The 27,588-nt window shown below is 27.7% G+C and overlaps 1 protein-coding gene across 5 annotated transcripts in view; it reads right to left on the bottom strand.

Moving 5' to 3' along the window:
* LOC148230626 (uncharacterized) overlaps nucleotides 1–27,588 on the bottom strand; it is a 75,651-nt gene that overhangs the window by 47,236 nt on the left and 827 nt on the right. For all 5 annotated transcript variants that reach the window (XM_088194276.1, XM_088194273.1, XM_088194274.1 and 2 more), the window contains exon 2: nucleotides 21,358–21,714. In XM_088194276.1, the coding sequence (XP_088050402.1) occupies nucleotides 21,358–21,508 (151 nt within the window). In that variant the 5' untranslated portion in view covers nucleotides 21,509–21,714. The remainder of the gene's footprint in view (nucleotides 1–21,357; nucleotides 21,715–27,588) is intronic.

Genomic DNA, 27,588 nt, shown 5'->3' with positions numbered 1-27,588 from the left:
GGTGCAAAGTAATTAACGATGCATCTCGATAGAAAGCTTACCTAGAAAACTCATATTTGGAGAAAAACAATACAACTTGGACCCATTCTGAGAAAAGCTAATTTGGATATACGGTATTTAAATCTGATAATCAGCAAGCAACTCCAACATAAATTGATGTTAAATGCTCTGTGCTATGTCCCAAACTTTCTTATTCACAAGCACTTTAAAATAAAAATTGTCAAGGAAAATTCAAGACGGAAATAAAATAAAATACTGGAAAAACATTTCAACAAATTGATTATGGAGAGATCGACTGGAAGATTGAAGAGAAAAATAATTGTTTCATAGGGTGATGCTGAATATCAGAATGGACAGAAGTCAATCAGCATTTAAGGTCAGTCATCAAACAATGAAAAATCTTAAGATTTGTTTTTTTTTTAAACATTATTTAGTCTGTTGAAAGTCCGCCATATATCTTATACTAATATTTGGTTGCTATTAAAAGTTAAAAAAAATACATAAATGTATATCCTTAATCAACAAAATAGATAATAATTATTTTAAAATATACATTATTTATATTTTTTAATATTGGTGCATTTATTTTAAGCAAATATTTATATGAATTGAAAAATTGATGCTATAATTTATGGAAATTTTACAATTTTCGATAAAAAATGTTCGATTCATCCGACATTAGTAGCACACATAAAATACGGATTTTGCGTATTGCTTTTCAATCAATTTAACTTTCTATATAAATATGGCAATATATTTTTATGTATGTTTTTTACAAATGAAAATTAAAATGAATCTAACAATTTCTGAGAATACGGTTATAAATATATGTCTAATAGCAAATATTGACGATATTGTTATTTAAAGTATGCGGTTATGTTAATCTTCGATTGTCAATAAACAAAATGGCGGAAACGAGTTTAACTTGCGTCGCATAAAATCGCAACCCGACCATGTACATTTTTTATTCTTTACTGGGTTTTTGTGCGCCTTAGTAGGACACGCTTTTTTCCTACATTGTGTCTTAAACCCGCATTGAAAAAACTCATTTGGGCGCTGAATGATTTATGTAATAAATATTTATAAAACATTCCAGTGGAAAGAAAGTGTTTTGCGGAGAAAGTTTATCTATTGTGAATATTGACGACAAAAAACAAGCAACTGATACTTTAACCGCACCTACTATATGTACAATATAAAATACCGCACTATTTCAATTTCTACAATTTAATTTGATACTGTAATAAGCTCCCATTATTAGTGTTAACTATTTTATATTTTTCAACTAAATATTTTATTTAAGCACACAATTACATAACAATTATTATATAATAACGGTCACATTTTTTCTATTATTAATAAAGTTACACGTTTATTATGTAACGGAATATTCATCTTTATGTATAAAAAACAGCAATGATAAATCAAGTTTCAATTGGCAGATTTATATATTGTAAAGGTTATCTAATGCTTAAACCTGTTATTGGGACATAACAAGGCATTGTCTATTTTTTCGATTAGAATAAAATTATTGGATCATTTCGTAAATGAAACGTGATACGGAAAATATGGAAATCGTTTACACAAAATTCTACAACCGCAAATTTTTGTCATTATAATATATATGTAAGTCGATCCATTTTTACGATTATGTAATTACAGTGTTATATAACTGTGACAATATGACGACTTTGAATTGTTTGCAACACAATCGTTAATAAGTAGAAAGACCACTATAGCGCCATTGTGCAACTGGTTTATCTAGCATATTAATATATAATATAGTATTTACTTTCATGGCTGCCATCATATAAAAAATCATAATATTAAATGATACAGTTAACTCAAATTAAAAATTAATTGAATTTAAATTAAAGGTTGTATTGCCATATGCTGTTGATTAACTTGAACCAACAGTTGTTCTTCTAAGATACATTACAATGATATATGCTAAATAAAGCTATAACATTTATAATACACTTATGTTCAACGATTCGGATCATAATTACTCAATCTTTGTAATCGTAAAAAAATAGCATTAAATTAATAAGAATTTCTCGTCGCGGTCACTTTAACGCAATCAGTTCCAGCATCGTAACAAAATGTTTAACACCTATGGCAATTATCTTACATATGAATAAGATAAGAATAGATCATTACATCAGTACATATCATACAATATGATTTATAATAAATTTGGAGGTCAAAAAGGAGCGTTTTTCCGGACGCATTTAAGGTCCTTGGCATTTGACGAGAACATGAATTATAATCATGTAAAGTTCATCATAAATATTTTTTGCTAAATCGATTGCCTTTTGCAAAACGCTATTTCACAAGAAAAATTCTTGTCCAACGCGGGAATAAACCGTTTTAAACTCCATTTTTTACTCTTAGCAAGCGCGAGTTAACTGGCAGCGTAAGTCACTTTTAACTGAACCGGTAAACGGGTTTACCGTCTTAGCAGTGACTCTCAAACTATTTGTCATCGTTAGTGTGACGTTTAAATACATAATAAATGAATAGTGATATATTAATTATCATAGAAAAAAAGTTAAGCTGCTTAACAGTACCAAAATGATACTGTTAAGCTTATTATACCTCTTAAAATAAATGAAAATTATGATATATAATATTAAAAAATATTTTATTGAAACATATAATAGTAGTACAGCTCATGTATCTTAAATAATTTTAATATTAAAATTGAACTGCAAATACATTGAGAATCTGCGTCTTCTAACGTTAGCCATATGCCTCTTGATTGACCGCGGATCTGAAATCGGCTTAATCGTTTGAAACACTTTTAATTCAATACGGAAAACGTCTCGTGCCGCAATAATCAATCGTTCCCGTTCATCTCTCGGACATAATTGCAAAACTTTGTACCGAACATTGATTATATATAATATAAAATATACATCGCGGAACGTATTCACACTGTATAGTGCTGCGTTTGTTGATCTCGTTCGCTGAAAAAATCATTCCGTCTCATTGTTACCTCATTTACTTCATTAGGGTCCGATGGAAGTAGACGGGTCGGAAGAAGATGAGTTCTCAGCTTTCTAATCACGATTTTGTCGACGTTCGATGAGAAAACACAGCCGTTTGTTCTCCTCTACTCAGAGCGTCTTAAACACTTCTGACGTGTTTATTCCATTGAATAAATTATCACACGAGAAAATTGTGTCTCATGATTTGCATACGTGTCCGGATGTGTGTATAAATATCCACTTTTACGCATATGTGCAATGTAATAATGACTTTTGTGTGCGTACACAAATGCGCAATGAACTTGAGCACCGAGAGTGATATCATCGAAGGCTATATTCATATCAGTATATCAGTGTTTCTAGGAGGATTTTGCACTTTTCTTCTACCTATAAATAATTATATTTTTACCTATTTAAAAAATAATTTAAGTAATATTTATATATTTTAATTAATCAATATATTTTAATTCTATGTTAAAAAAAAACAGTAGCGAAAATATTATGATTTTACATAATAAAATAAATATATTTTTTAACTTACCTTTAAGGCAAAATTACACTACTATTATTTTTTCATATCAGATCTTAGAATATCAGACTATTTGAGAAGAAAACTGTTAAAATATCATCATTTAATATGCAAAAATAACCATATCAGCATTTTTTTGTTCAAGTTAATAAACATTATTATAAAAACAATCAATCAATTAATTTTAATATAACATATTAAAATTCTATCACGTTAAACAGTATCACCGTTAATATAGTCTATAAAGTAGTTATTAACTATATATACAAGCTAGTACCAATACTTATTTTTTATATGCAAAGTTTCAGAGAAGCAGTTTATTGAAAAATATTTAAAAAGAGTCGTATTATAGAGAAGCATTTTTATAACTTTTAGCTTATGAACATTATTAAAAAATCAAAGTAAAACAATTATGATGCATGAAAATGTGTATAAAGGATTTGCTTTGAGAAATTAAAAATGAATAATTTTAGCAAAATATATATTTTTCAATCAAAATTAATTCGAGATGATTAACTTTAACATTACATATTAAAAAACTATAAAGTAGGTAAAATATTTAAAAGCTAACACGAATACTACTTTTTCTTATAAAATATAGTTTTGAAACATTAAAATATATAGGAAGAAGACAATTTTAGAATATTTTCGTATAATATGCAAAAATAGCCAAATTAATATGAAGCAGTATTTTTTACTTTTAGCTTATAAATATTATAATTATTCAAAGTAAAAATTTTTTGAGACTTTGGAATGAATATGAAGGATTTGTTTTGAGAAATAAAAAAAGATATCAATTACAAAATATAAATTTAAAACTAAGGTCGAATAAAGCTAATACTTTTACACACAATTTTAAAACATCATCACATTAACCAACATTACCGTGAAAATAGTCTATAAATCAGTTAAAATATGAAAAATCTAGCACTATTACTACTTTTTCATATTAAATTACATTTTGTATGTCAAAAATATAGAGAAGCAGTACATTTTTTAATTTTCACATGTATTTAACAAGAAGCATATTATTGTGAAGCATTTTTTTTAACTTTTTGTTTAAAAACATTATTATAAAAGCAATCTAAATAAAATAATTATGATACTTTGAAATGTATATTGAGATATAAAAAATATAAAATTAAATAATCGAGGTGATTAACTTTAACATAATATATTAAAACACTATTGTAAAATGGTCCCTTGAGTAAATTAACTATTTAAAGTCAAGCACCAATATTATTTTTTCTTATCAAAACTCTTAGAATAGCAAAATTTAAAAGTATCTACATATAATATACAAAAAGAGACATATTATTGTAAAACAGTTTTTGTAAACTATTCGTTTATAAACATTATTAAAAAAAATATATAAATATAGAACTAAGGTTGATTAAAACAATATCATGTTGAACAAAATTACTGTGAATATAGTCTATAAAGTAGTCAAACTATTTAAAAACTAGCACCAATACTATGTTTTCATATTAATATACACTTTGGCTATCAAAGATGTAGAGAATCAGGTTAATTTTTAATTTCCACATGAAGTATTTAAAAAGAACCATATTGGCGTTAACATTTTTTTTAACTTTTCGTTGAAAAACAGTTTTATAAAAGCAATCAAAATAAAATAATTATGATCCTTTGAAATGTATTTATGTTGAGGTTTTTTTTTGAGAAATGAAAAAAAATATATATAATACAATATTCTACAAATAAAATTAATTCGAGATGATTTACAATAACATATTAAAACACTATCGTAAATATAGTCCTTTAAATAAGTAAACTATTTAAAAGCTAGCACTAATATTACTTTTTTTTTATTAAATATACTCTTGGAATATCCACATGTAATATGCAAAAAGAGCCCATATTATTGTAAAAGAGTATTTGTAAACTATTCGTTTATAAACATAATTACAAAAATAATCATAGTTATATAAGTATGAGACTTAAATATGAAAGGAAACATAAAAAATAGATAATTAACAAGCTAATTAATTAGTACTTACAATTTTAAAACACTTTCACGTTAAACAAAATTACCGTAAATATAGTCCAAAAAAAGTTTTTAAGCTACTTAAAAAGTAGAACCACTACTACTTTTTTATAAAAAAGATACTTTTAGGATATCACGATTTTTGTGTAGCAAAGAAAATTTTGAAAATTTCACACCAAGTATTTAAAATAAGTATGTTTTTCGTTTAAAAAATATTTTAGAAACTACCAAACTAAAATATTAGCAAACTGATAAAAAAATTAAAATTAAGATTAAAACGAATTAATTAACGTTAGCATAACATATTGACGTTGATAAAAATCTTTTATAGAAATTTCTTAAACATAAAATAAAAATCCACGTGTTTCCAAAGTTACATGTGAAATGTTATTGACGAAAAAATGCAGTATTTTTTGTACTTAAAATAAAGTCTCACTCCTTTTTTAATAATTTTAAAAGTAAAATATTTTTTTTTTATTAGATAAATATTTTAATTAAAAAATAAAACAATAAAGATACCGATAAATTAATGATAATGATAAAAACTAAAAACTATTGAGAAATAAGAAATGGACCTAAAGATTCAATAGCATATTTTTCAAACTCTTCCAATAAAATGGCTCAATAAATTGCTAACAAAGCGTTTCGTTTAAAAGTTAGCTAAAAAAATAATCTAAATCTCAAGATCGTATTGATCATTAATAAAGATATTGTAAACAAGAATTGCAAAGTATACAATAAAACGAGCTAAAATAATCAACGTTGAAGCAAATTAGCTTACCATATTGATTAACATAAATGAAAAAATTTAATACAACGATTCAATTAGCATAAAAATATATTTACAACATTTTATAAAATAAATTAATTTATGATAAAGTGTTTTATATTCATTAAATAAACACTTTCATTTCCGAATGTGACCTTCGGCAGTGGCCGTTTAGGATTTTTTGCCTAAAAAGTAGGCAAACAACTAGTGATGACGATCACGCGACATTCATGAAAATAATGCCATCCGGGTGTATAAAAATTACAAAAAAAATGTTTACCACCAATTACAGCAGTGATGCATTATGGAACATCACGAGAAGTATATGGAAGCGCTCCATGGACCATGAAAACTGTACAAAACTTCTTATCTATCTGTGTTTACACACCATGGTGGTATTTAATTTGTTTAATTAAATTTAATTAAATATATTTACTATATAATACAATTTGATTTTAAGAGCTAAATATTATATAATGACTCGACGGTCACACACGAAATTTAGATGTTAGTCACAATCATAGATCACCATTGAGATTTATCCACTGTTTTGGATCATCGTCATGCTCTGTACAGCGTGAAATGTACTCACGCCTTTTACGTTATTATTACAGCAGCTGCTGCTGTTGAGAAAATGGCAATTTGAATAAGATGGACATCGATCATTTAAAGTTAACTCAAATCACAGTTAAACGCTGCGGTTGATTAGCTAACAGCCACAGTAATGTGTTCTAGTTCAGGAATGCTATTTTGTCTTATTAATATTTAACTAGTTTACCATATTAGCTTACTTATTTAAAGTAAAGAATAATTTAAACGCGTTTAATTATTTATAGTACTGTATACTAGATATACTGCAATTCATAAAATTACATGTCAGATAATTTTATAGTTATTATAAAATTATATGGAAATATGTAGAGATAATGTGGGTTATGTAAGTAGTACTACAATTTACTGTTTTAAAGGTTTAAAAACTTTTTACGATATATCTGTATTCTTAGGTTTATATAATCATGATCAGAATTTATTAAATAGCGTTACAAAACTTGTACTATTTTCATCATTTTTTTAAACTTAGAAACTATGATGTCATTGTATCTATAAGTTCCTTAACATTCCCATATAGAGAAAGCATTATGAAATGAAATATTTATCCAATGATTAAAAATTTTCCCTCAAACCTTAAGTGTGATTAATGGGCGTCATTATACGTTACATTCACGTACGTTAATGTGCCGTCACGTACACGTATTTACGTACGCAATCAATCGTCGATCATCTGTGAACCTGCAACCCGGCACGCGACTTTTAAAAACCTCAGTCGTACGCCCGGGTCGTTTTCTAAAGACGGATATAAAAAAAAACACATACACACATGTGTATTCATAGCTGACTTACTTTCCAATCAATTGAGAATTTTTGTGGGTCACACTCGTGTGCTCGGCCCGATCGTTTGGGCAGGTACCATGCCGCTCACCTTGTGTGATTCATACTTTGAAATCTGACGCGGTGTTGCTGTGTCGAATCGTGTTTTATATCTATGTACTAATATTATAATTTAGTGTTTGACACCGACATGAGAAAAAAGCTTTTACTCCAGCAGGATTTAAATTCGATAAGCTCAACGTGCAGCCGAGGAGAAAGCTCCCTTGAATTATATACGCATCACAACAATTCTAATAATTTATTTTTTATTGCATTATCTAAATCACGCTTGACAGGTGTATGCGTCGTTATATTTAATTTTTGAGGAAGTTTGTATAATCAATTTTAAATTCGTTTCTAGTAATATATATTAATCTATTTTTAGAATAGATAAATTCTGTTGCCTTCAGCTTTGTTATACCGTATATTTGATCATGATTTTTTTATCTTAAAGCACATTTCAAATGCTCTTAATACAAGTCAATTCCTGTCACGTTTAGATACTGTCATTCACTTGAATAAATCATTGCTTTAATTACATAAGTATGTGCTATTTAAAGCAACTTAAATTCTGGGAATTTAAGATCTGAACTAATTCACTAGTACCTTCTATTTTTACGTTAATTATACTGGCAATTGTATAAAATAAATGTGCTTTAACTGACATTTTTTATTGAAAAAATACGTAAAAAAGATTTGAGTTTTTTTTATATATTATTTATTTATTTATTAAAATTATAACCATCGTGACCTGACAGGTAAACCTAATGCGTCACGATAGTCAAAAGTACTAATACATCATAATACATACAAATATAAACAAGACAAAACAACAGACACAAATCACCTCAACAGGTGTGCATTGTCCCATACGAACTGAACCAAAACTCCATAAGTGCAAGAGAAAATGTCAATATTACTATGGACAGAATTGAGCAGATAAATAGCCTTGGCCAGAGAAGAGTTGGCAAGTGCTCCAGTTCTACACTTAACAGGCAAGAATAGTGGACGCGACCGAGAACTATATCCACCTTCAGGAGCCCACATTTGAAGCTGCTCGAGCACTGAAGGATTGTCTACGATGCCCTTTAGCAATTTCCAGAAGTGTTTAATTACATAAACACTTATGCGAGTCGACAAAAAAACGTATCCCAGGGCTCCCAAAATAAAAGCACTGGGAAACAAGAACGGATAATACCCGTATTCCTTCAAGTATAAATATCGAAGAAATTTACGTTGTACTTTTTCCAGCTTCAGTTCATTACATTGATTCATTACGCCTGGGATCCAAATGATGGAGCTAGTTTCTAGTATGCTGCGGACTAGAGTATCATAAAGAGTGCGCAATACTAAAGTATTCCTGAAGTAACGCGCATTTCTCAAGATAAAACCGAGCATTTTTAAGGATTTGCTATGAGTCTCTGCAATGTGCTGGCTAAATTTCCAACGTTCTTCGAAAGTCACTCCTAAATCCTTAGTTGAAGAAAACCTTTCCAAAAAATATCCGCCTAGATGGTATGAATATTTTGCCGGCGTTAATGACCTTGAAAATGAAATTGTGTGACATTTCTTTACACTGAAAGGCAATTGGTTATAGCAAGCCCATTTCCATATAGAGTTGAGATCCTCCTGTAGGTCGAGGGAATCAGAAATCGAATGCATTTTCTTGTAAATTTTCAAGTCATCTGCATATAATAAAAAATCTGAATGCTCTATTGCTGTTTCTATGTCATTAATGAACAATAAAAACAACAATGGACCCAAATTGGATCCTTGAGGTACTCCAGTAGGGGTCTTATATCGTTCTGAAAAAGAGTTATTATACTTGACGAATTGATATCTATTGGTCAAGTAATTTGAGAATAGATTTATGAGATCTTCAGAAAACCCGAAATTAGATAACTTTTTTACAAGTAAAGCATGGTTAACTTTATCATATATCAACACAATTCCTCGTTTACTACCATTAAAGTTTTTTTTTGTAAAATCACTGCCTTTATTAATAAATATACAAATAAACAGACTAGCTTTAAGAATTATAGTAGAAAATAAGTTGGCCATTTATAACATATTTTTGCTCATTTGATACAATATTATTTTAATCAAATATTCCCAAGAGCTTTATTTAAGATATAAAAATAATATAAAAAAAATTGTTAATGAAGTTAATTAAATCGACAAATTATTGTATAACGTATGAAATGACAGAGGAAAAATCTGTTTGCCAATGCAAAATAATCGACAAATAAAACATATGTATATGTTAACTTCTCTCTTTAGATTAATATGTTTATGACAATAAAATAAATAATAATCACTGCAATATAAGGTTTCCTAACTTTACAGTTTATAAAAATATTTTTTTTATAAAATCTCTTTATAATAAATCAATACTTGACCACCCAATATTTAGAAATATCTAATACAAAATGTCAATGAACTAAATTCGACTTAATTGAAAAATTAGCCTTCAATAAAATGTCACCTATAAACAAACCGAATCAATTTATCAGCGGTCAGATTCTAATTTATTCGGATTCAATGTGTATTTTTTTTCAATCGATTCGTCATTATTTCCTATCTGGGACGTTCGATTTGCAAATAAACCATAAATTGCACAACGGAACGTATATTACATACACACATGAGTTCAAGTGTGCAATTATTTTCGTTAATAATTATCGGCCCTCGTTTCGTTACGGTTTTGCATCGTATAAAAAACAAACATTATTTGTCTTCATATCATCACATTTTTTATGTTAGGTAAGCCGCACTTATTACGAATATCGCAGTAATTGCATTAACAGTTACGACTTCGTAGCAATTTCGATACGAAAGGGGGCGAGTCAATTTGGACCGTATAATATTAATCGATGCCTTGGAGCAGTTGTCGAAATATGAAAATACTCTAAAAGGCATCATGACACAGGTGTGATTAGTTAAGAAAATGTGCGGCAAAACGAGCTAAAATCTTATTTTCTCCATGCTAAATTACAACAAGCTACAACTAATGTGTTGGTTAAAAACAATTATATTTAACTGCTCGTTTTCAAAGTAAAATATATAATTAATGAGCTTTTAATATATGTTTTAAATAATAAACATTGACTGTAATTATGGTTTTACATTTTTCAATGAAAATTATGGATCATAAACATTAAATTTAATTCGACCTTTTGACATAGTATTCGAAGCAGAGCTTAATGAACAGTTTCGTATAAAACCATCAATTATTTCAAGGTCATCTCCGCCTTCGCCTATATACGATTTCTTCACGTAATAAGAGTAATTTAAAGTGTAAATATCATTTACCGTTGCTCTCGTTTTTTTAGATTTGAGGCTTAGCCCAAAGCCCTTAGGCATTTCGTTCATTAAATGCGAACTTTACAACTACTACGTGTAATAACAATTGCCCCAATAAACTATGAGTGTTAAAAGTTAACGGAAAATCGGCAACCGAATAATATAAATTATTTATATGACATAATATTATACAAATTATTAAACTTGGTTGCGGTATAAATAATACATATAAAAATAAAATATTCGTATAGGTGGATCTAACTGATATTAATTTAATTATAATATATGCACGTCCTAAATTTGACTCACGTATACGGAAGCTAATTTCACCAACGCCAAAAACCCGAAAAGATCGTTATGGTGAGTGCCACTTTCAAAATTTGATCCTGAGTGTATCGACCTCTACCAAAGTCATCCAAAGGTATTCAAGGAATGTTTAACAGTATAAAAAAAATTCTTTGTCCTCTGAAAGCTCGAAAGAGGACGTAGGAGTGAGCAAAATTCTTCGATCATACTATATATGTAATATATTTATCTTCAATAGATGTAAACAACCTTGAATATCGAATAGACGATGAGTTTTATATGTATGGAATCTTAACCTGTGGCATTCAAATTTAACACGTTGACCTCTAGCGGTTTTGTGAAACTTTTGCATGTGTATACGAGCAAATGTATTAATAACAGCTTCTCGGAGCTTGTTTAAACAATCACCGTTAAATAAATAACAAGACAAAAATTAGTAGAACATATAGTCTATATGTGCATACCTAAATATAAAGCTTGTTTACAAAATTTAATATTTAATAAAAAATAAAAAAATAAAAAATTATTTCAAAGATTGCATGGACATTTACTTAATTTACTGTATTTTATGTTTTCTTCAATTGATTTAGTGCTTTATTATGAGCAGTATAACATGATGTTATTGAAATTTTAAAATCATTGGAAAAAGATAATTATTCTACCACAATTATAAATTTAATGATATTGTCATATACATAATATTAATATATTTTTTATAAAATATCTAATGGCCTACATATACTAACAATTTGATCCAAATAATAAAAGTTTAATACTAATTTTTTATGTATCATTGATTGAACATCTCAAAAATCTAGGTCATTGGTTAGCAATTATTTATACTCATTTCTTTATCATTACAATAAGATAATATCTTAAAATGCTTATCATTGTTTCTGTTCACCCTATGATGAAAAAAGTGGGTCAGAAGCCAGCAGTGCACCAATGATCCACAGAGATCTATAGATCCTAGCTTGTATACGGTATAGTCGAGCGCAGTCGAAGATTGCCGACAAAATACGAACTCATTGACCGATTTTCTTGCGGGAACCAAACGCGCCGATCGAATACCACAACACAGACTCAGATTATGGATGTTTATGTCAAACGGAATATTTATAATATTCATACACATTATAATTCGGAGCACAATGAGCAAAAAGCTCGTTTCCATTTACAAAAGATAAAATGGGTTAAACTTTTTCAACCTTTATATACGCTGCGTTCAAAAGTAAAATGAACACAAGTCTTCGAATAAAAAGCGCTATACAGACGCGAAAGTATCACGAATCTTATTCATAAGCTTTGAGCAGATTTTTTATTGTACGATATGTCAACTGCGTGTCGCAAGCACTTGATTTATTCCGAGTGAAAGACTGCGTTTTTTACAAGAGCAAGTTAAATCAGAACAAGTGACGCAAAAAATATTTAAACCCCACACGAAGTTCATTTTGTATATTATTTTAACAAATTGAATCGTATTGGTTATTGAATTAGGTCAAAAAATAGATTTATTTACAATTGAAAAATAAATACCATCAGTGTGCACTTTATAATTTAAAATGCGTGACAATGAAACTTTCTCACTGTGTTTGTTTCAGACATATTTGTGTAACATATTATGTTTCATACATTTTCAAAGTTAACACTTACTTAATAAAAATGATTTTGAAATTATTATTGCAACATAGCAAAACGATCAATTAACCATTATATCACGTCTCTTCTAATTAACGATGGTCAAATCGTTATTTTTGTAAGTGAACCGGTTCATAAAACATTGATCCGACAATGAACATTGAAAATTTCAATATCGGATATTAGAAAGGCAAATTGCCAAATCGGCGGAAATTAACACAATTAACATAATAACGTACCCGCATATTTTATAGTATAAGGTCAAGTTATAAAAATGAATTATGTGTTCAATAAGGTTGTAAATTCTAACAAAGAAAAATAATTATTTTTTAATGTGAAACCTAATTTTCATTGCATAACATTTATTTCTACAAATATAATTATATTTCAGATTTTAATTTTGAAGAAAATACTGGCAAAGTACTTTTATTGCATCTTTAAAAACATGTTTGTTTATATTGAATTCATTCAATACTTGGTTTTAGGATCTATGATACAATTATGATTTTTTAAAAGTAGATAATATATAAGTTGCCAAATAATTTGTTGTAATGTGTATTGTATTTCATTTTGTTTCGCTTTATAAATAATTTTGATTCTATCTTTTTAAGATTATATACTTTTATATATGTTTATTTAATAAATAAATGATAATATACATATATTTATACATTATTACAAGCAAATATAAAAATATGATTTAAATAAAATCCACAATAGCAAAAAAAAATATGCATTTAATAAAAATGTAAAAACGACTTTAGCAGAAAAATATAAATATCATCTAAAAAATAACATTTTTAAAATAATTTATTTCTAAAATATTGATTTTCTATATATAGCTTTTTAAAAAATCAAAATTATAAGTTAGTACCAAGATTTTTTATTTAAATTGCTTAAAGTTGTACTAAGTACCATAGCAAAAGAAAATAAATATTAAAAATGTAAATCAATCATATTTTAAGTATTTTATTAAATAAAAGTGATTAAAAAAAAGTATCCAAAAAACATTAATATCTTAAAAAATAAACACTACTAAGATTGTATAATTTTGTTTAAAAAATAATTTAATAATGTAAGTTTTTTGGCAAAATATTCATTATTTTAATAAAGTGTTATTATCATATAATATATTATTAATTGTTCTTTAGCAGTTAATTTGTAGCCTGTGTTAAAAAAAGTAATTAAGCAAAAAATTCATACTTGAAATCTGATATCAATTATTATACTTTAAGTTTATTAAATTCGTACTTTGATTTACAATATATTACAAAAAAAAAAAAATATATTGTGCAACTAGTTATAAAAAAAGCATCTTTTTTACTAAAAATTTTAAAAATCAAAATCGATGATATCCATAGAAAATCTAGAACTGAAAGTAATGAGCACTTTTTTTCAATCTTTGCGGCAAAAAAATGAAAATACGATTAGTTTTTGAAAAGTTTATATTACATTTTACAAGTTTTGTAAAACATAATAGACCAAAAATTTAATTATATTTATTTTTCTATTTCTATAAAAAATCTATAATTATAATGTACCATTAAAAATTGCTTTAATTTGTACTATGACTTATAATCTTTCCTAATAAATAATGGAAATATAATTTTAATTTTAATTTATTTAGTAAATGTAGTTGTCGAAAATAAATACGATAAATTTTACTGAAATTTTTTAAGAGTTAAATCGACATCCAAAAAACTGATATCGTAGTGTGATACTGAAATTTTACATATTTATCAAACTATCTTATCTTTGTGGCAAAAATAATAAAATAAAAGTTGTTATTTTTTAATTAAAAAAAAACATAATTATAATGTAGAATTAAAAATTGCTTTAATGTGTACTTTAATCTAAAACTTATCATAGTAAATAATGCAAATTTCATTTTTAAAATAGTTACACAAAAAAATTAAACGGTAAATTTTACTAAAAATGTATTTCTTAGTTTGATCAATGATATCTAGAAAAAAAATGCCACAACGGTAATAATTCATTGTGTAATTTTACATGTTTATCATCAAATGCTAATAAAAATTGTGCAATGGTATTAAATTACAAACTATCGTTCTTAAAAAGTGTATATTTAACACTAGTCTTGGGAAATATGATATACAATAAAATATATTTTATTTATATCTTGTATCTATCATAATAAATAATAAAAATGTTATTTTTAATTTGTTAAAGAGTATGTTGCTATAGTCTTGATAAAAATAATGATACTGCAGCTGAAATTATTTCAGAAGAAAATTTTGTGATACAATATTAATTTATAAAATTGTATTCGATCTTAAAAAGTTTTTTTTTACATTGGAAACTTATTTTGGGAAACATGATTCAAATTATTTATATGCTCGATATCAACTATGTGATGTTACACGATCACGATTTTTGAATAAAGTCGTGATATGAAAAACCACAGTTTTTGGGAAAATAAGATCATCGCTGGCATGACGCAATATTGTCATAATTGTCGTGACACAATTTTCATTCGTCGCTTTGTTATTACGTAGGCCAAGAATCGGTAAAATTCTGCGGTTAAAAACCTCGATGAAATTATTTTACGGGTTACCTTATAATTTGAACGCTCGACAATCGCGTTTAACGGACTCGATTTCGCTCATTTAATTTATGAGGTTAAAGTTAACGGCTGCGAATAATATTATAAACGGGGCCAAATCACAAATTTAATTACGATAGGAATACACCCGTTATGTTTATTTTATTACGAATCGATAATGTGATTTATTTCACTACATTATCTATATGATATTACACATCCGTGCTACATATTAGAGTGGCGAAAAAACGCTCGCATCTGTCTATAGCGAAATGATCTATTCATTCAACACTTTGCGTCCGGATGATCGAGATGCCATCTCGATTCCTATTTTTTATATTGCTACTTTACAACAGACAGCCGGATAATCGAGAGTCATACGCAACCTTTTTGGGTCAGTCAGTCACGTCGAGACAAACGCGTGGCTAGAGTATATGTGTTAACGGAATTCCAGCCGAACGACAGTAAAAAATCAGGCCTCGTTCAACTTTTACCCGGCGATGTCGATCAAGTCTGGGTCGCGGTCCTAGGGCGGTCCTAGATAATAATAACTGACAGCGTCATTACATCAGATCTTACCGTTGGTATATCTGACATATTCTTTATCAGTTATGCAATATAATAAACATATAATTAAGATTTGCAATCACATAACTTTTCGACAAAAAAACTACTTATATTTTACTAACAAAGTTATTATAAAAATATACTTTAACATGAATCATTTACTATGTACAATAACTGATTTTAACACGTGTGTGACGAAACACGACTACAGCAAATTAACAGTTACGCTGCAAGTTAAATTTAACTGCAACGGTACGCATTTACATACACATACACTAGAATGTAATTTCGAAGAAGCTTTTATATAACACGTCTTCGTAGAAACCGTATGTAAATACTTAAGATTAAAACCTACCGAAAGCCATCATTTAAATAATAATTGTCTACAAATAGATAACTGTATTTTTAATGAAACTCACATTTATAATAGAGTGATCCATTGAGTGTATATATTTAAAAATCAAACACTTGGTTTGAATCGATTGAAGACGTCAAATATTGTGAGAGAAAAGTACTCTTTTTAAGTATCAACACTAGAATTCAGTGGGAGATACGTCTTAATTTGTGAAAGATGTGCTTACTAAATAACACACTAGATTTTAGTTATAGATTTTTTATAGTATCAACTATATATTTAATAATAATATAGCCCATGTAAATCTGAATATCTTAAACCAATTCGATAACTATTAAATACTGATGAATTATTAATATAAAGAACACGTTTCATAATTGACTGTTTCTATGAAGTACAACAATATTTTCGAGCAGTTTATATAATATATAAGAATGAGAATCATTGTAAACACGACCTACGAATGCGAATATATTTAATATACATATATAACAAACGTTAGAGTGAAGAAAATGTTTCACTCAATGATACATGACCTAAAAAAATAATTATATTGAACGTATTTTTATTTTAATAAAATACAACTCTAAAAAAATAGTTTAAGAATGAAAAATGATGTTTTAATTACATACTCCCAAATGCGTGTGATATTTCAACGCTATATTTTTTATACTTAAATTAATTTAATGTTTTATTAGCATATATATAAATCAAATTTATTAAATTTATATTTTTTATTATTGATTTTTTTTAATGTAAGCATTAGTATTATTGTGAAAATTTATATTGAGATATCGTGAAAATTATCACAACAAATCAACGCGATTCGCACATCTATCGGTAGGCGTTTTTATCACGTATAAAACATGATGTGTAATTTCTAAAAAAAAAATAGAAAAAATATCACGACCAGTCAAAATCAAATCAATGATTACTTTCACAAGCCCACTCCGCGACGATGCCTAAACGGACATGAACTCCGCGAAAGAAAAAAATATGCGGTAGGCACCTGCGATTATTGTCTCCGCCTGTGCTCGTTAGCGAACCGGTTGCCGAGTGCTATGGGTTAGCGTCGAGGCAGGCGCGGTCGGTGGTTCACTCGGGCGCAAACGGGGTCACGTTGGCGGAAGAAATGACCACCACCCGGACCTCTGGAGGTCCTCGAGTGAGAGTGGACACAAAGCGCGAAATCACCAACACAAACAAAGCTTCAGAGGGAAAAGTGCCGCGGAGAGAAAGGTGATCGTGAGCCTCTCATGGGAGTCGATCGTGACGATCTTGAACATCTCGCGGATTTCAATATTTGGTACTGTATTATGTGCTTTGTTTACTTCAACGAGTACGTGATAATAGCATTAGAAATCTGAAGATGAAATTTAATAATCAGGGCCAATATACTAATCCTGGCTTCGATAGACTTTCCTTGGGTTGACCTCTAACTGCTCATCATCAGCCATATGAAGGGTTGCTTATTTTTATCACGCTCGATAACGTGCATTCTCACTTCGACGTATTTGGTGATAGTGCATGTGATTCATTAGATATCCATAAATGTCAAGAATGGTTAAACAAATCTAACGAGAAATTACGATAGCAAAAATGGTCGTGCGTATAGGACAACAGCAAAGATAAAATATAATGTCCTAGATGCAGACATGGAAGCAAATCCTAGTCAAACTATCCATCGGCTACCTGATAAACTTCACCAGTCTGATTCAACAGTGCATAGACACACAAGAAAATTAGGAAGGTTTGGAGACAAGGTTAATGGGTTCCACGCGAATTGAGCGAAAAAAAAATATCCGCATATCCCAAAAAATTCTGAATCTTAAAGATGATCGGCTTTTCTCGATCATTTGATAACCGGAGATAAAAAATTGGTATTATACGACAATAATCGTTGTAGAAAACAGTATTTTTTCAAAGGTCAAGTAACCAAATCGGCCTCGAAGCCCTGGCCCACAGTGGGATTGCAAAGGTATTGTGCATTACGAAACTCTTAAATCTAGCCAAACAATAAAAGCAAGCTACTATTATAATCAGCTGGATATTTGTGAACGAGGAAGTAAAAAAGGGCTGCACATGTCAAAAGAAGTCAAACTGTTCTATAATACGACAATGTGCGTCATAATCTAGTGAAACTGACGCGATAAAATCAAGGAACTGAACTCATCCACTTTATTCCACAGACCGTACTCCTTCCGATTACTATTTATTTCCATCAATGTAACACTTCCTGGAAGTAAAAAAGAGGGCTATTGGAATATTTTGCTTCAAAGCGTACAACGTATAGTGGTGGTTGAATTAAACATATAGCCGAAAAGTAGGAGAAGGTTATATATTTAGAAAAAAAAATATATTTTCTATCATTAAAATTAAAATAAACTTTAAAACAAAAAAACACACCCAAAGACCTAGGTTCGAATCCCGTATCCAGCACGATATACTAGTGTTGTAAGTCAGTGAATAACACATAAAAGATTTTGGTTAGAATCCTGTAGATCAGATTTTGTGATTATTAAATTATAATAATTGCGACCGATCATCACTGATTTAATTTTTCAAGATTTTTCTAATCTCACGGATGAATAATTAAAATAAAATTGAGCTTGTTTGTGTATATTAGCATCTATTGATTTCAGTTTGGTGTCTTATTTTTTACTTAGTAGTTGTTGATTTTGTTAGCCCTATTGTAACAAATAATTTACAATAAAAACGTATCGAGATATAGGAATTGGTAAATATTTTACAATAATAATTTTGATCAATTTTTAAAAATCCGTTAGATTTGTAAAAAAAAATTGTATAATTATTTAGGATAATATTTCCATTGATTTTAAACGAGCCGTAGTTTTTGAAAGTGGCATAAGTCCGTTTATTCATACATTGAGATATTCAAAGGTTTGCGTTTAAATCAATCTAAAAATGATTTTGAAACTATGAAAAAAAATATAAGCAATAGTAATTTTGAATTTATATTTTAATTTAAGGTGGCTTTTCCAAAATATATTTTTTAACGTAAAAAATAATATTTAAAATAAAGACATAATCGAGTTTACTAATAAATAATTGCACATCTTTTATAAATTTATTAATAATATAATGAATATATAAATGAAGTATAAAAAGTAAATTAATATAAGATAACTAATAACCACAAACTAATTTATATTTCTATCATATTTCTCTTTTACGCTTAGCATTGTGAAGTAATTATGGTGAATATGAGTTATGAAAGGCAGTAAAGTCATAAATTATAATTATTTCGAATGTACTTATTCCACTTTCAACAAAAACAGATTAATTTATGAAAATATTGTGCAACATTGACTGTGTATAAATATAAAAAGAGGATATTATTATCTGACAAAACCATTAACTCATATTTTTTATCAATTTACTTTTAAGCACTCTGCATTGATTTTTATGTATGTACAGTTTTAGTTAAAATTTTAATAAAATCAACATTTAATTTATAGTGTATACGTTATAAATATCACACATACAACAAAGAAATTGATATTTTTTTTATTAATAAACATATATTAATATATACTGAAACATGTATAATATGTTTTACTATATAACATTGAAATAATTTACTGTTTAAGACGAAATGTTTCAGTATGAAAATATTCTTATTTTTTTTGCTAATCTAAAATTGAATTTAATATATATATTATATAGCTTGTCATGATACGCAACTTTCCTATACATATATATTTATTATTTATAAAAAAAATATCACTCTTAGGAAATAATACAATCTAAAGAATGAATACTAAATGACAAAAAAAGATAATATATTGTATATAGAAACAATAAGTATTATTATAGCAAATAATAACGTACTTGTACATAGAAATGTATCTAGAAAATAAGCTTAACTTAAAATCAACAAATCTACTAGTAAAAAATCGCAATAAATGTTAATCTGAGGTTATTGACAGCAGTATTTTTTTTGTTAAGACATGTGATAATTTTTTTATGAATTGAATTTAGCTCATTATTTTTTTTTAATACATTAGTATACATGTATGTATTAGTATTAAACTTGTTTTTATAAGTAACAAAATATAGTATTTTCCTGAACTTAGAACTAAAAAAAATGTTTCCACAGTTTAATTATATTTATAAAAACATTTGCCATTTATATATGGTTAATATCATAAATTAGATAGCGGTTAATATATAGCGCTGCATCTATTATTAAATAGCAAACTCTTACTTATACAAATTATTATACTATTTGCGTTATTATTAATAAAACTAACGTTAGAAGTAGGTGATGAAAACCTTCTTATAATAATATATTAATAAAAAATATGTTTAAGTTCCCAAAGTTTTAGATTAGATCTAACATATTTTTTGTGTATCTAATGCTTAGGTTCAATGGGGTTCATAAGGAGATGTTTGCTTTCCTGGGTGTATTAAACGGGTTTTCGTGACGATTTGCTTTAAAAACCGCTACGTGTCCGCCTGAAGAATGAAGACACTTAAGAAAAACAGTACTTGGTGATATGCGGATAAAAAAAACGGTATAAAAAATGTCCAACGAAATTCCGCTCGACTAATTAATGTTGCTTAATTCAAGTATATTAAATTAAATCTAGTGTTTGTTATCTCAAAATAGCTTTTTAATAATGAAAACGGTTTTAATTATTAATAATACTAAGAAATAATTGATATTTTATCTGCATAGTTATCTTGCTAATTTACAAGTAGTAGTTAGCTTTTTTTTAATGTAAAAATCAACGAGGGAACAACGAAAATAATTTTCACGCGATACCCACGTTCAATTATCCGACAATTTAATTTGCATGCAAAAATAAAACAGCAACAACACAACACGAAACAGCGTTTTACGCGATTGTCGGACGAAACACAATAATGAATCGACTTACCTTGGCATAGTGCAAGTCCTGCTAGGAAAACTAGTGATATAATTGCGTAAAGTCCTAAAGATCCGCTTCTTGCGATCCTCGCCATTTTCCTTTTGCGTACTACCTCCATATCACGAGAACAACCCTTTTCATTCACTCTCGGCTGAAGCATTGTCCGATAGCACTACGATAAAGCGACAATGCGAACCGATCGCATGTATCCACCGTATTGTTTCTCTAATTAACAATTGGCACTGATTGACACTTTTATCGAAGCCTTTGAGGTCAAGTCCGTCCCGCCAAAATTAAACAGCAGAACGGTCTCTTTACATTTTGGTCACTCGCGCCTCGTATGCCGTCCATGCACTGGCCGGTGTTCTGCAAAAACAAAAAGGGGGGAATAAGTCACTATATACGTGTATTTATATATGTATTATACACGTATGTCTGTGTATATATAATAGTGTTCGAGTCGCAAAAGTGAAAGTGGAATTTTGCCTCGGGATATGTGTAAAGGTTAAAAACGTACCAGCGGTACGCGGATTGTTCGTTTTCGGATGCGACTCTTGAGATGACCAACATCTCTTTTTTGTATTATTATTGCTCTTAGAAACGTAGTGCGTCATCAAATTTACATATGATAGGAAGAGAAAATGTCGGTGTGAGTGTAAGAGCCGTATCCTATTTTATGTATGAGTCAAAGGTCGCTCAAGATTTTTTTAATTGTTGAAATGTCAAATATGATACGTGTGTTAGTATGTGAGTTTGACAGGTTGCTTGTAAGGTCAGCTTTGATTTTGTTACATAATGTGATTATATACATATGGGAAAGGGCTACGTAGATGTGTTACAAAAAATATTAAATTATATAATCTATTTCGATATTGATGATAATAATCATTTTAAAGACAGAGTGTAGCAAAATTTTTTTTTTTTAATAATCAATTAACCGTTATTTAAATTAAAATAACAAATAAATTAAATTAAGAAACATTTTTACGGGATATATTATTAATTAAATAAAAATATAAATACATGAATGGTTAACTCCATAATTAAAAACCGCACTTATTTATACACATTAATACTATTCTCTTCATAGCAAAACTTTGCATCTGTCCATTCACGTACACTTTCTTTTCTAAGATTGAACTGTGAATTAAATTACGGAATACGCTTCTTTTGATTATATAATATTGAAAGACTTCATTTTAAAAACTAGCAATGTTCAAAAATACATCTAATATTCTTCAGAACTTCAACAATGTTAAAAAAATGGCTTTTTTCTTTGAAGAAAGCCATTTAGGTAAAAACTGTACAAATACAAAAATAAAAAGATAAACACTTTCAGAAGATGTTTTTCAAGAAACTTATTTTATCTTAATAAATTAATACTTATTAAATATATTTTAAAACTATTTTGTCCAATATTTTTTTAATATTTAAATGTTGCCCTTTTGAACATGAAAATTTTTTTACTATCAAATCCTCAAAATTCCATAAATATTTTTTTATGAAAATTTTAAGAGAAAAAATGACTTATTAAAATCTATAAAACAGCAGTGAATGTGTTTTAAACATCGAACAGCTTCTAAACATCTTTTATTTTATCCACTGTTTGGCAAAACAATCCAAGTTAGAGTTGTATTTATTTGATATTATTTTTATTGTGTATTTTTTAATTTATGTTATACTATTTTTATAATATGCTATATATGTCTAATAATAAAACGTGTAAATAAATTGTATACAAAAAAAATAATTGTTTATAAAAGATATAATATTTTCATAGCATTAGAATACGTTATTTTTATCTATTATACAATATATATCCAATAGCACAATAAAATTAAGTAAAACATAAGTTTTTTAAAATAATAAATATGACAGTATCTTATTTATTATTTTAAGACCAATCAATAAAACTGCGTATGTGAAAATGATGTTGAACTGCGCAAATAGTTTAGCTTTTCCTCATTTTTGATTCTCGTATAAGGAAATTGAATAAACACTATAATGAAGTATATTTCCTAGTAAGCACAATGTGTAACAACTAATGTTACATGATAAATAAAAATATAAAAGCTTAAGTAGAGCAGTTTTATTATGATTTTGAATAGAATCACAAAAAAATATATTGAAAACTAGACATTTTCAAGAACGTTTCTGAATTTCAAGTTTTTCGTAGAATGAAATTAAAAAAATACTATTTTACAATATTTTATAGTAAATTTTAGTCCTCATCTTAAAAAGAAGAAGAGGATAAGATTCAATTGAGAGTTTAATAAATCAATGCTCAATACAAAAATCATAAAAAAATATATCGTGATCACAAAACAGAATGATTTTAATGAAAATGCTCGGAAAACTAACAAAAAACGCCACCTAGAAAATAGGTAGTTTTTAATAAATATAAAATCATTTAATAACAAAAAAAGATTTTTTGTCTTTTATAATTAAAATTTTAAGTTTCTTGTAGATGGAAATTAGAAAACTAATATTTTACAATTCATTCCCTAGTGAGGTTACTATGTAACTGTTAAAGCTACATATTAAGTCATTTACTAAACCTTACAAATAAGAGGAAAAGCTGAAACACATCTCTGGTAGAATTATTATGCTAGAATACAATCACCTAAAGAATATATCATAGTTAGGAAAATGAACTTTTTTAATGAAAATAAAAACGTAATTAAAAGTTTCTCGTAAAAAGAAAATATTTGGAAAACAGCTATTTTACAAGTAAGCTTACTGTGTAATTATAGATGTCACTTTATAAATAAGAAGGGTAAAAGTTTTGGTAGAAATAGTATTACGAAAAAATAAATTCTTGTCAGAAAATTATTTCGATGAAAATTTTAGGAAAATAACAAAAAAAGAGATAAAATATAAATACAAATAAACTAAAAGTTAAAAAAAATTTTGAAAAACTTATCATTTGACAACAGCTTATTGTCTTTTTTGATTAAAATTTTAGGTTTGTTGTAGAAGAAAATTTGAAAATCTTTACTTAATAATATGTTTCTTGGTAAACTTACTTTATAACTGCTAATGTTATTAAGTCATGACAGCAACTAAAGAACAATGAGACATCAACCTTCAATATAAGCTTTGCCAGAACATATTGGAATAAAATCACAGAAAACTGAACTGATCAAAAAACTGAACTTTTTAATTGAAATGATAAAATAAACAGAAAATATCAGCAGGAAAATGGTTGCTATTTAGGAAATCAGGAGCAAAAAATCTTGAAGTATTAAGCATTACACTTTTTATCTTTTTAAGTTTCTCGTAGATGTACAATAAATTGGGACACATCTAAACAGATGTAGGAACCTTAATAAAAGAAATCAAAAAGCTCAAACATATGCTTTAGTAGCGCAATTCTGCTAGAATAAATATCGTGGTCAAAAAGCTCATGAAAAATTTTAAGAACAAGCAAGAAAATTTGTAGTATTTAAAGCTGATAAAAAAAAATTAATACAATAAAAATATATTTTCATATAATATTTTTTGTAAAATCTCCAAAATATAAATATATTAAAAGCTTTATTTACACAAACATCTACTTTTTTTGATAGTGAATATGTCTTAAGGTAATAAAATAAATTCTTACCAATAAATGACTAGCAAATTCACACAAAATAAGCTCCGTTGACAAAATACGCAATTGCACGTGTACTATGATTACAATTCGCTAATAGCTCAATTATTTCGCAATACATCGTCTGTCGTGAATATGAATTGAAAGATGAGAGACAAGCTCACGCACACGATCAATTTCTTCACATTTATTATGGTTAATACAGTTCGAACGGTTTAGCAACACCGTTTCGTTGTGATGTCACATGCGATTGCAACATATCATTTTACTAATGACTTTGTAATGCAACGCGAGCTACTCAGACGTTTGCCATTTTGTATTTTCGGCTTGTTATATAAATTGTACATCTTAAATTTTGGACTCGTAAAGTTCGAAGATATCAAAATACGCTGAGACCTTTTAACAGGAGGTAATAATTTTCAATTTGGATGCAACACGCCGATGGCAAACACGAATCGATAAAAAATAAGATAAAATCTAGACGTTTAATTAACTTGTATATTTATAGAAAATCAATCAAATTTTGCAATGAATATAATCTTTCGCTCAGCGATTTTATCAGATGTTAAATGTCACTGTACAGTATTAAAAAATGTAAATTGATATTGAAAATAATTAAAATTACAAAAAATTCACTGCGTACAGTACTGTAAAATGGCTAAAATACTGAAATAAAATACAGTTCTGTTTGAGAATCAATAAAAAGTAAACGTAGATAAGCTGATGAATAATATGACAAAAAAATAATTAGTGAATCTACAGTCAGCTCAATCGCAGAATTCTCACGATTGCTAAAGCATAGGACTGAATTAAAATAAATAAAATTAGAAATTTTGGTGTACGCGATTATCATAATTTATAAGTAAATTGTCAGCGAAAAAATCACGGAAAATTTATTATGACTTATTTTTTCAATGAAGTGCAATTAAAACATTGTATATTACATTAGTGTATTATACATATATAATATCATATGTATTAAATTTTACTTATAAAAGAAAAATAACTTCTGCAACCATCAATTGATACATTATGATACTACCTGTGGAGTCATATATACAATAAAGCATGATAAATTACTGACTGATCACGTGATTAAAATTTAATTCTAATTTAAAAATAACCTTGTACCATAAATAATTTTTGAGTTATAAAAGTACATTATTATTTTAATCACATTAGTAAAAGCTCTATTCACGCAATAGTGTAATTAGCACATTGAAGTATATAAACGCAGGAACACTACAAGTGATTGATTGAGCGTCTTCAATTATTTAAAACCACGAGAAGATTCTCCGACGAGAAGTGAAAGGTAGTTTGCCATAAAATAGAAGGATTCTGATTAACCACAAAATACATCCGTATTAATTGCAAGTGTAATTTTCAAACGCACAATGGTACTTCTTAAGAACAGAAAGCGTTTTTGCGTATTGTTTCTAAACAACAAAAAAAACACAATAGCACTGTAAAATTTTAACATCCATATAATTTTTGACTCTTGTACGAATCAAAATCAAAGAAAATATACTATATATAATACGTGAAAATACAGAGAGCGGTAATTGTTGGGTTTCGAACCGAAAATGGACGCTAACAATGCTTTGATTTATACCTTGAAACAATCATGTATTTTTTTAAAACTGAGCACACGTGTTAAGCATAAAAGTAAAACTTTCTTTTATATCATCATCATTGGGCAAAATCACAGTCGTTGGATAGTTGTGACAGACGAAATGATTCCGGTTGATTTGAGTACTCTATAATCATCAAGTGTTTGTTTTATCCTCTTTCTCGTAATATAATTAATTTCTAATATTGCGTTTGTTGTAAAACAGAGTTTGCACAAAATTTACGTAATCATTATGAGTCTACAAAAATGCACCAATCATGGTGTCTTGACCAATCAAAGTCATATTACTACCTTTATACATGCAAAGATCGGGCAGATTAGTTTAAAGTGTAGCTATGATGCAACGTAAAAAATGATAATTACGTAAATCACCGTAACAAGCCATAGACGCGACTGTCATCGTTAATTTTACGTAAAAATACGTAATGGAAAAATAACGAATTCGGTAAAAGTATTTAATAATGCAGCTTTTTATTTTATGTTATGACGCGCCGGATGACTTTTTAATTCGCGTTGAATTAATTTTAATAGATTTTATGATTATTAAATTGTGTTACGTAAATTAGCATGGGTTTTCGATTATCACTATTACGATATATTACGAATAAAAATAAAAACTTGAACGGGCGCTGAAAGCTCGCTAGAGCTTTTGCTTTTAAAAATATAATATTTTAAATATTTTTTTACTAACTCAAATAACAGTTAAATATATAACGCTTGATTTGTTGCAGTTTAATGAGTATTATTTATAGTATAGCATCAAATTGCAGATATCTAGGTTTACTGCTATAGCAAATTTCGAAAACTACCTATTACTAAATTCACTAGAAATGTATTGCTACCAATTTTAATAAAATATATACATATGTAAAATACAAGGTTAAGTAAATATGGATTTATTACTTTAAATTTATAGTATTTTAATAAAATGCACGTTACAGAAAAGTTCAGTTATAAGTAAATTACACTATGGACAATGCAAATGACACTGATTTTATTTTTATATGTATATAATAAC

Source organism: Plectrocnemia conspersa, unplaced genomic scaffold, assembly GCF_051122295.1.
Source record: "Plectrocnemia conspersa isolate PC_06_02 unplaced genomic scaffold, ASM5112229v1 ptg000010l, whole genome shotgun sequence".
NCBI classification, from domain to species: Eukaryota; Metazoa; Arthropoda; class Insecta; order Trichoptera; family Polycentropodidae; genus Plectrocnemia; species Plectrocnemia conspersa.
This window is presented reverse-complemented; position numbering and strand designations above follow the sequence as displayed.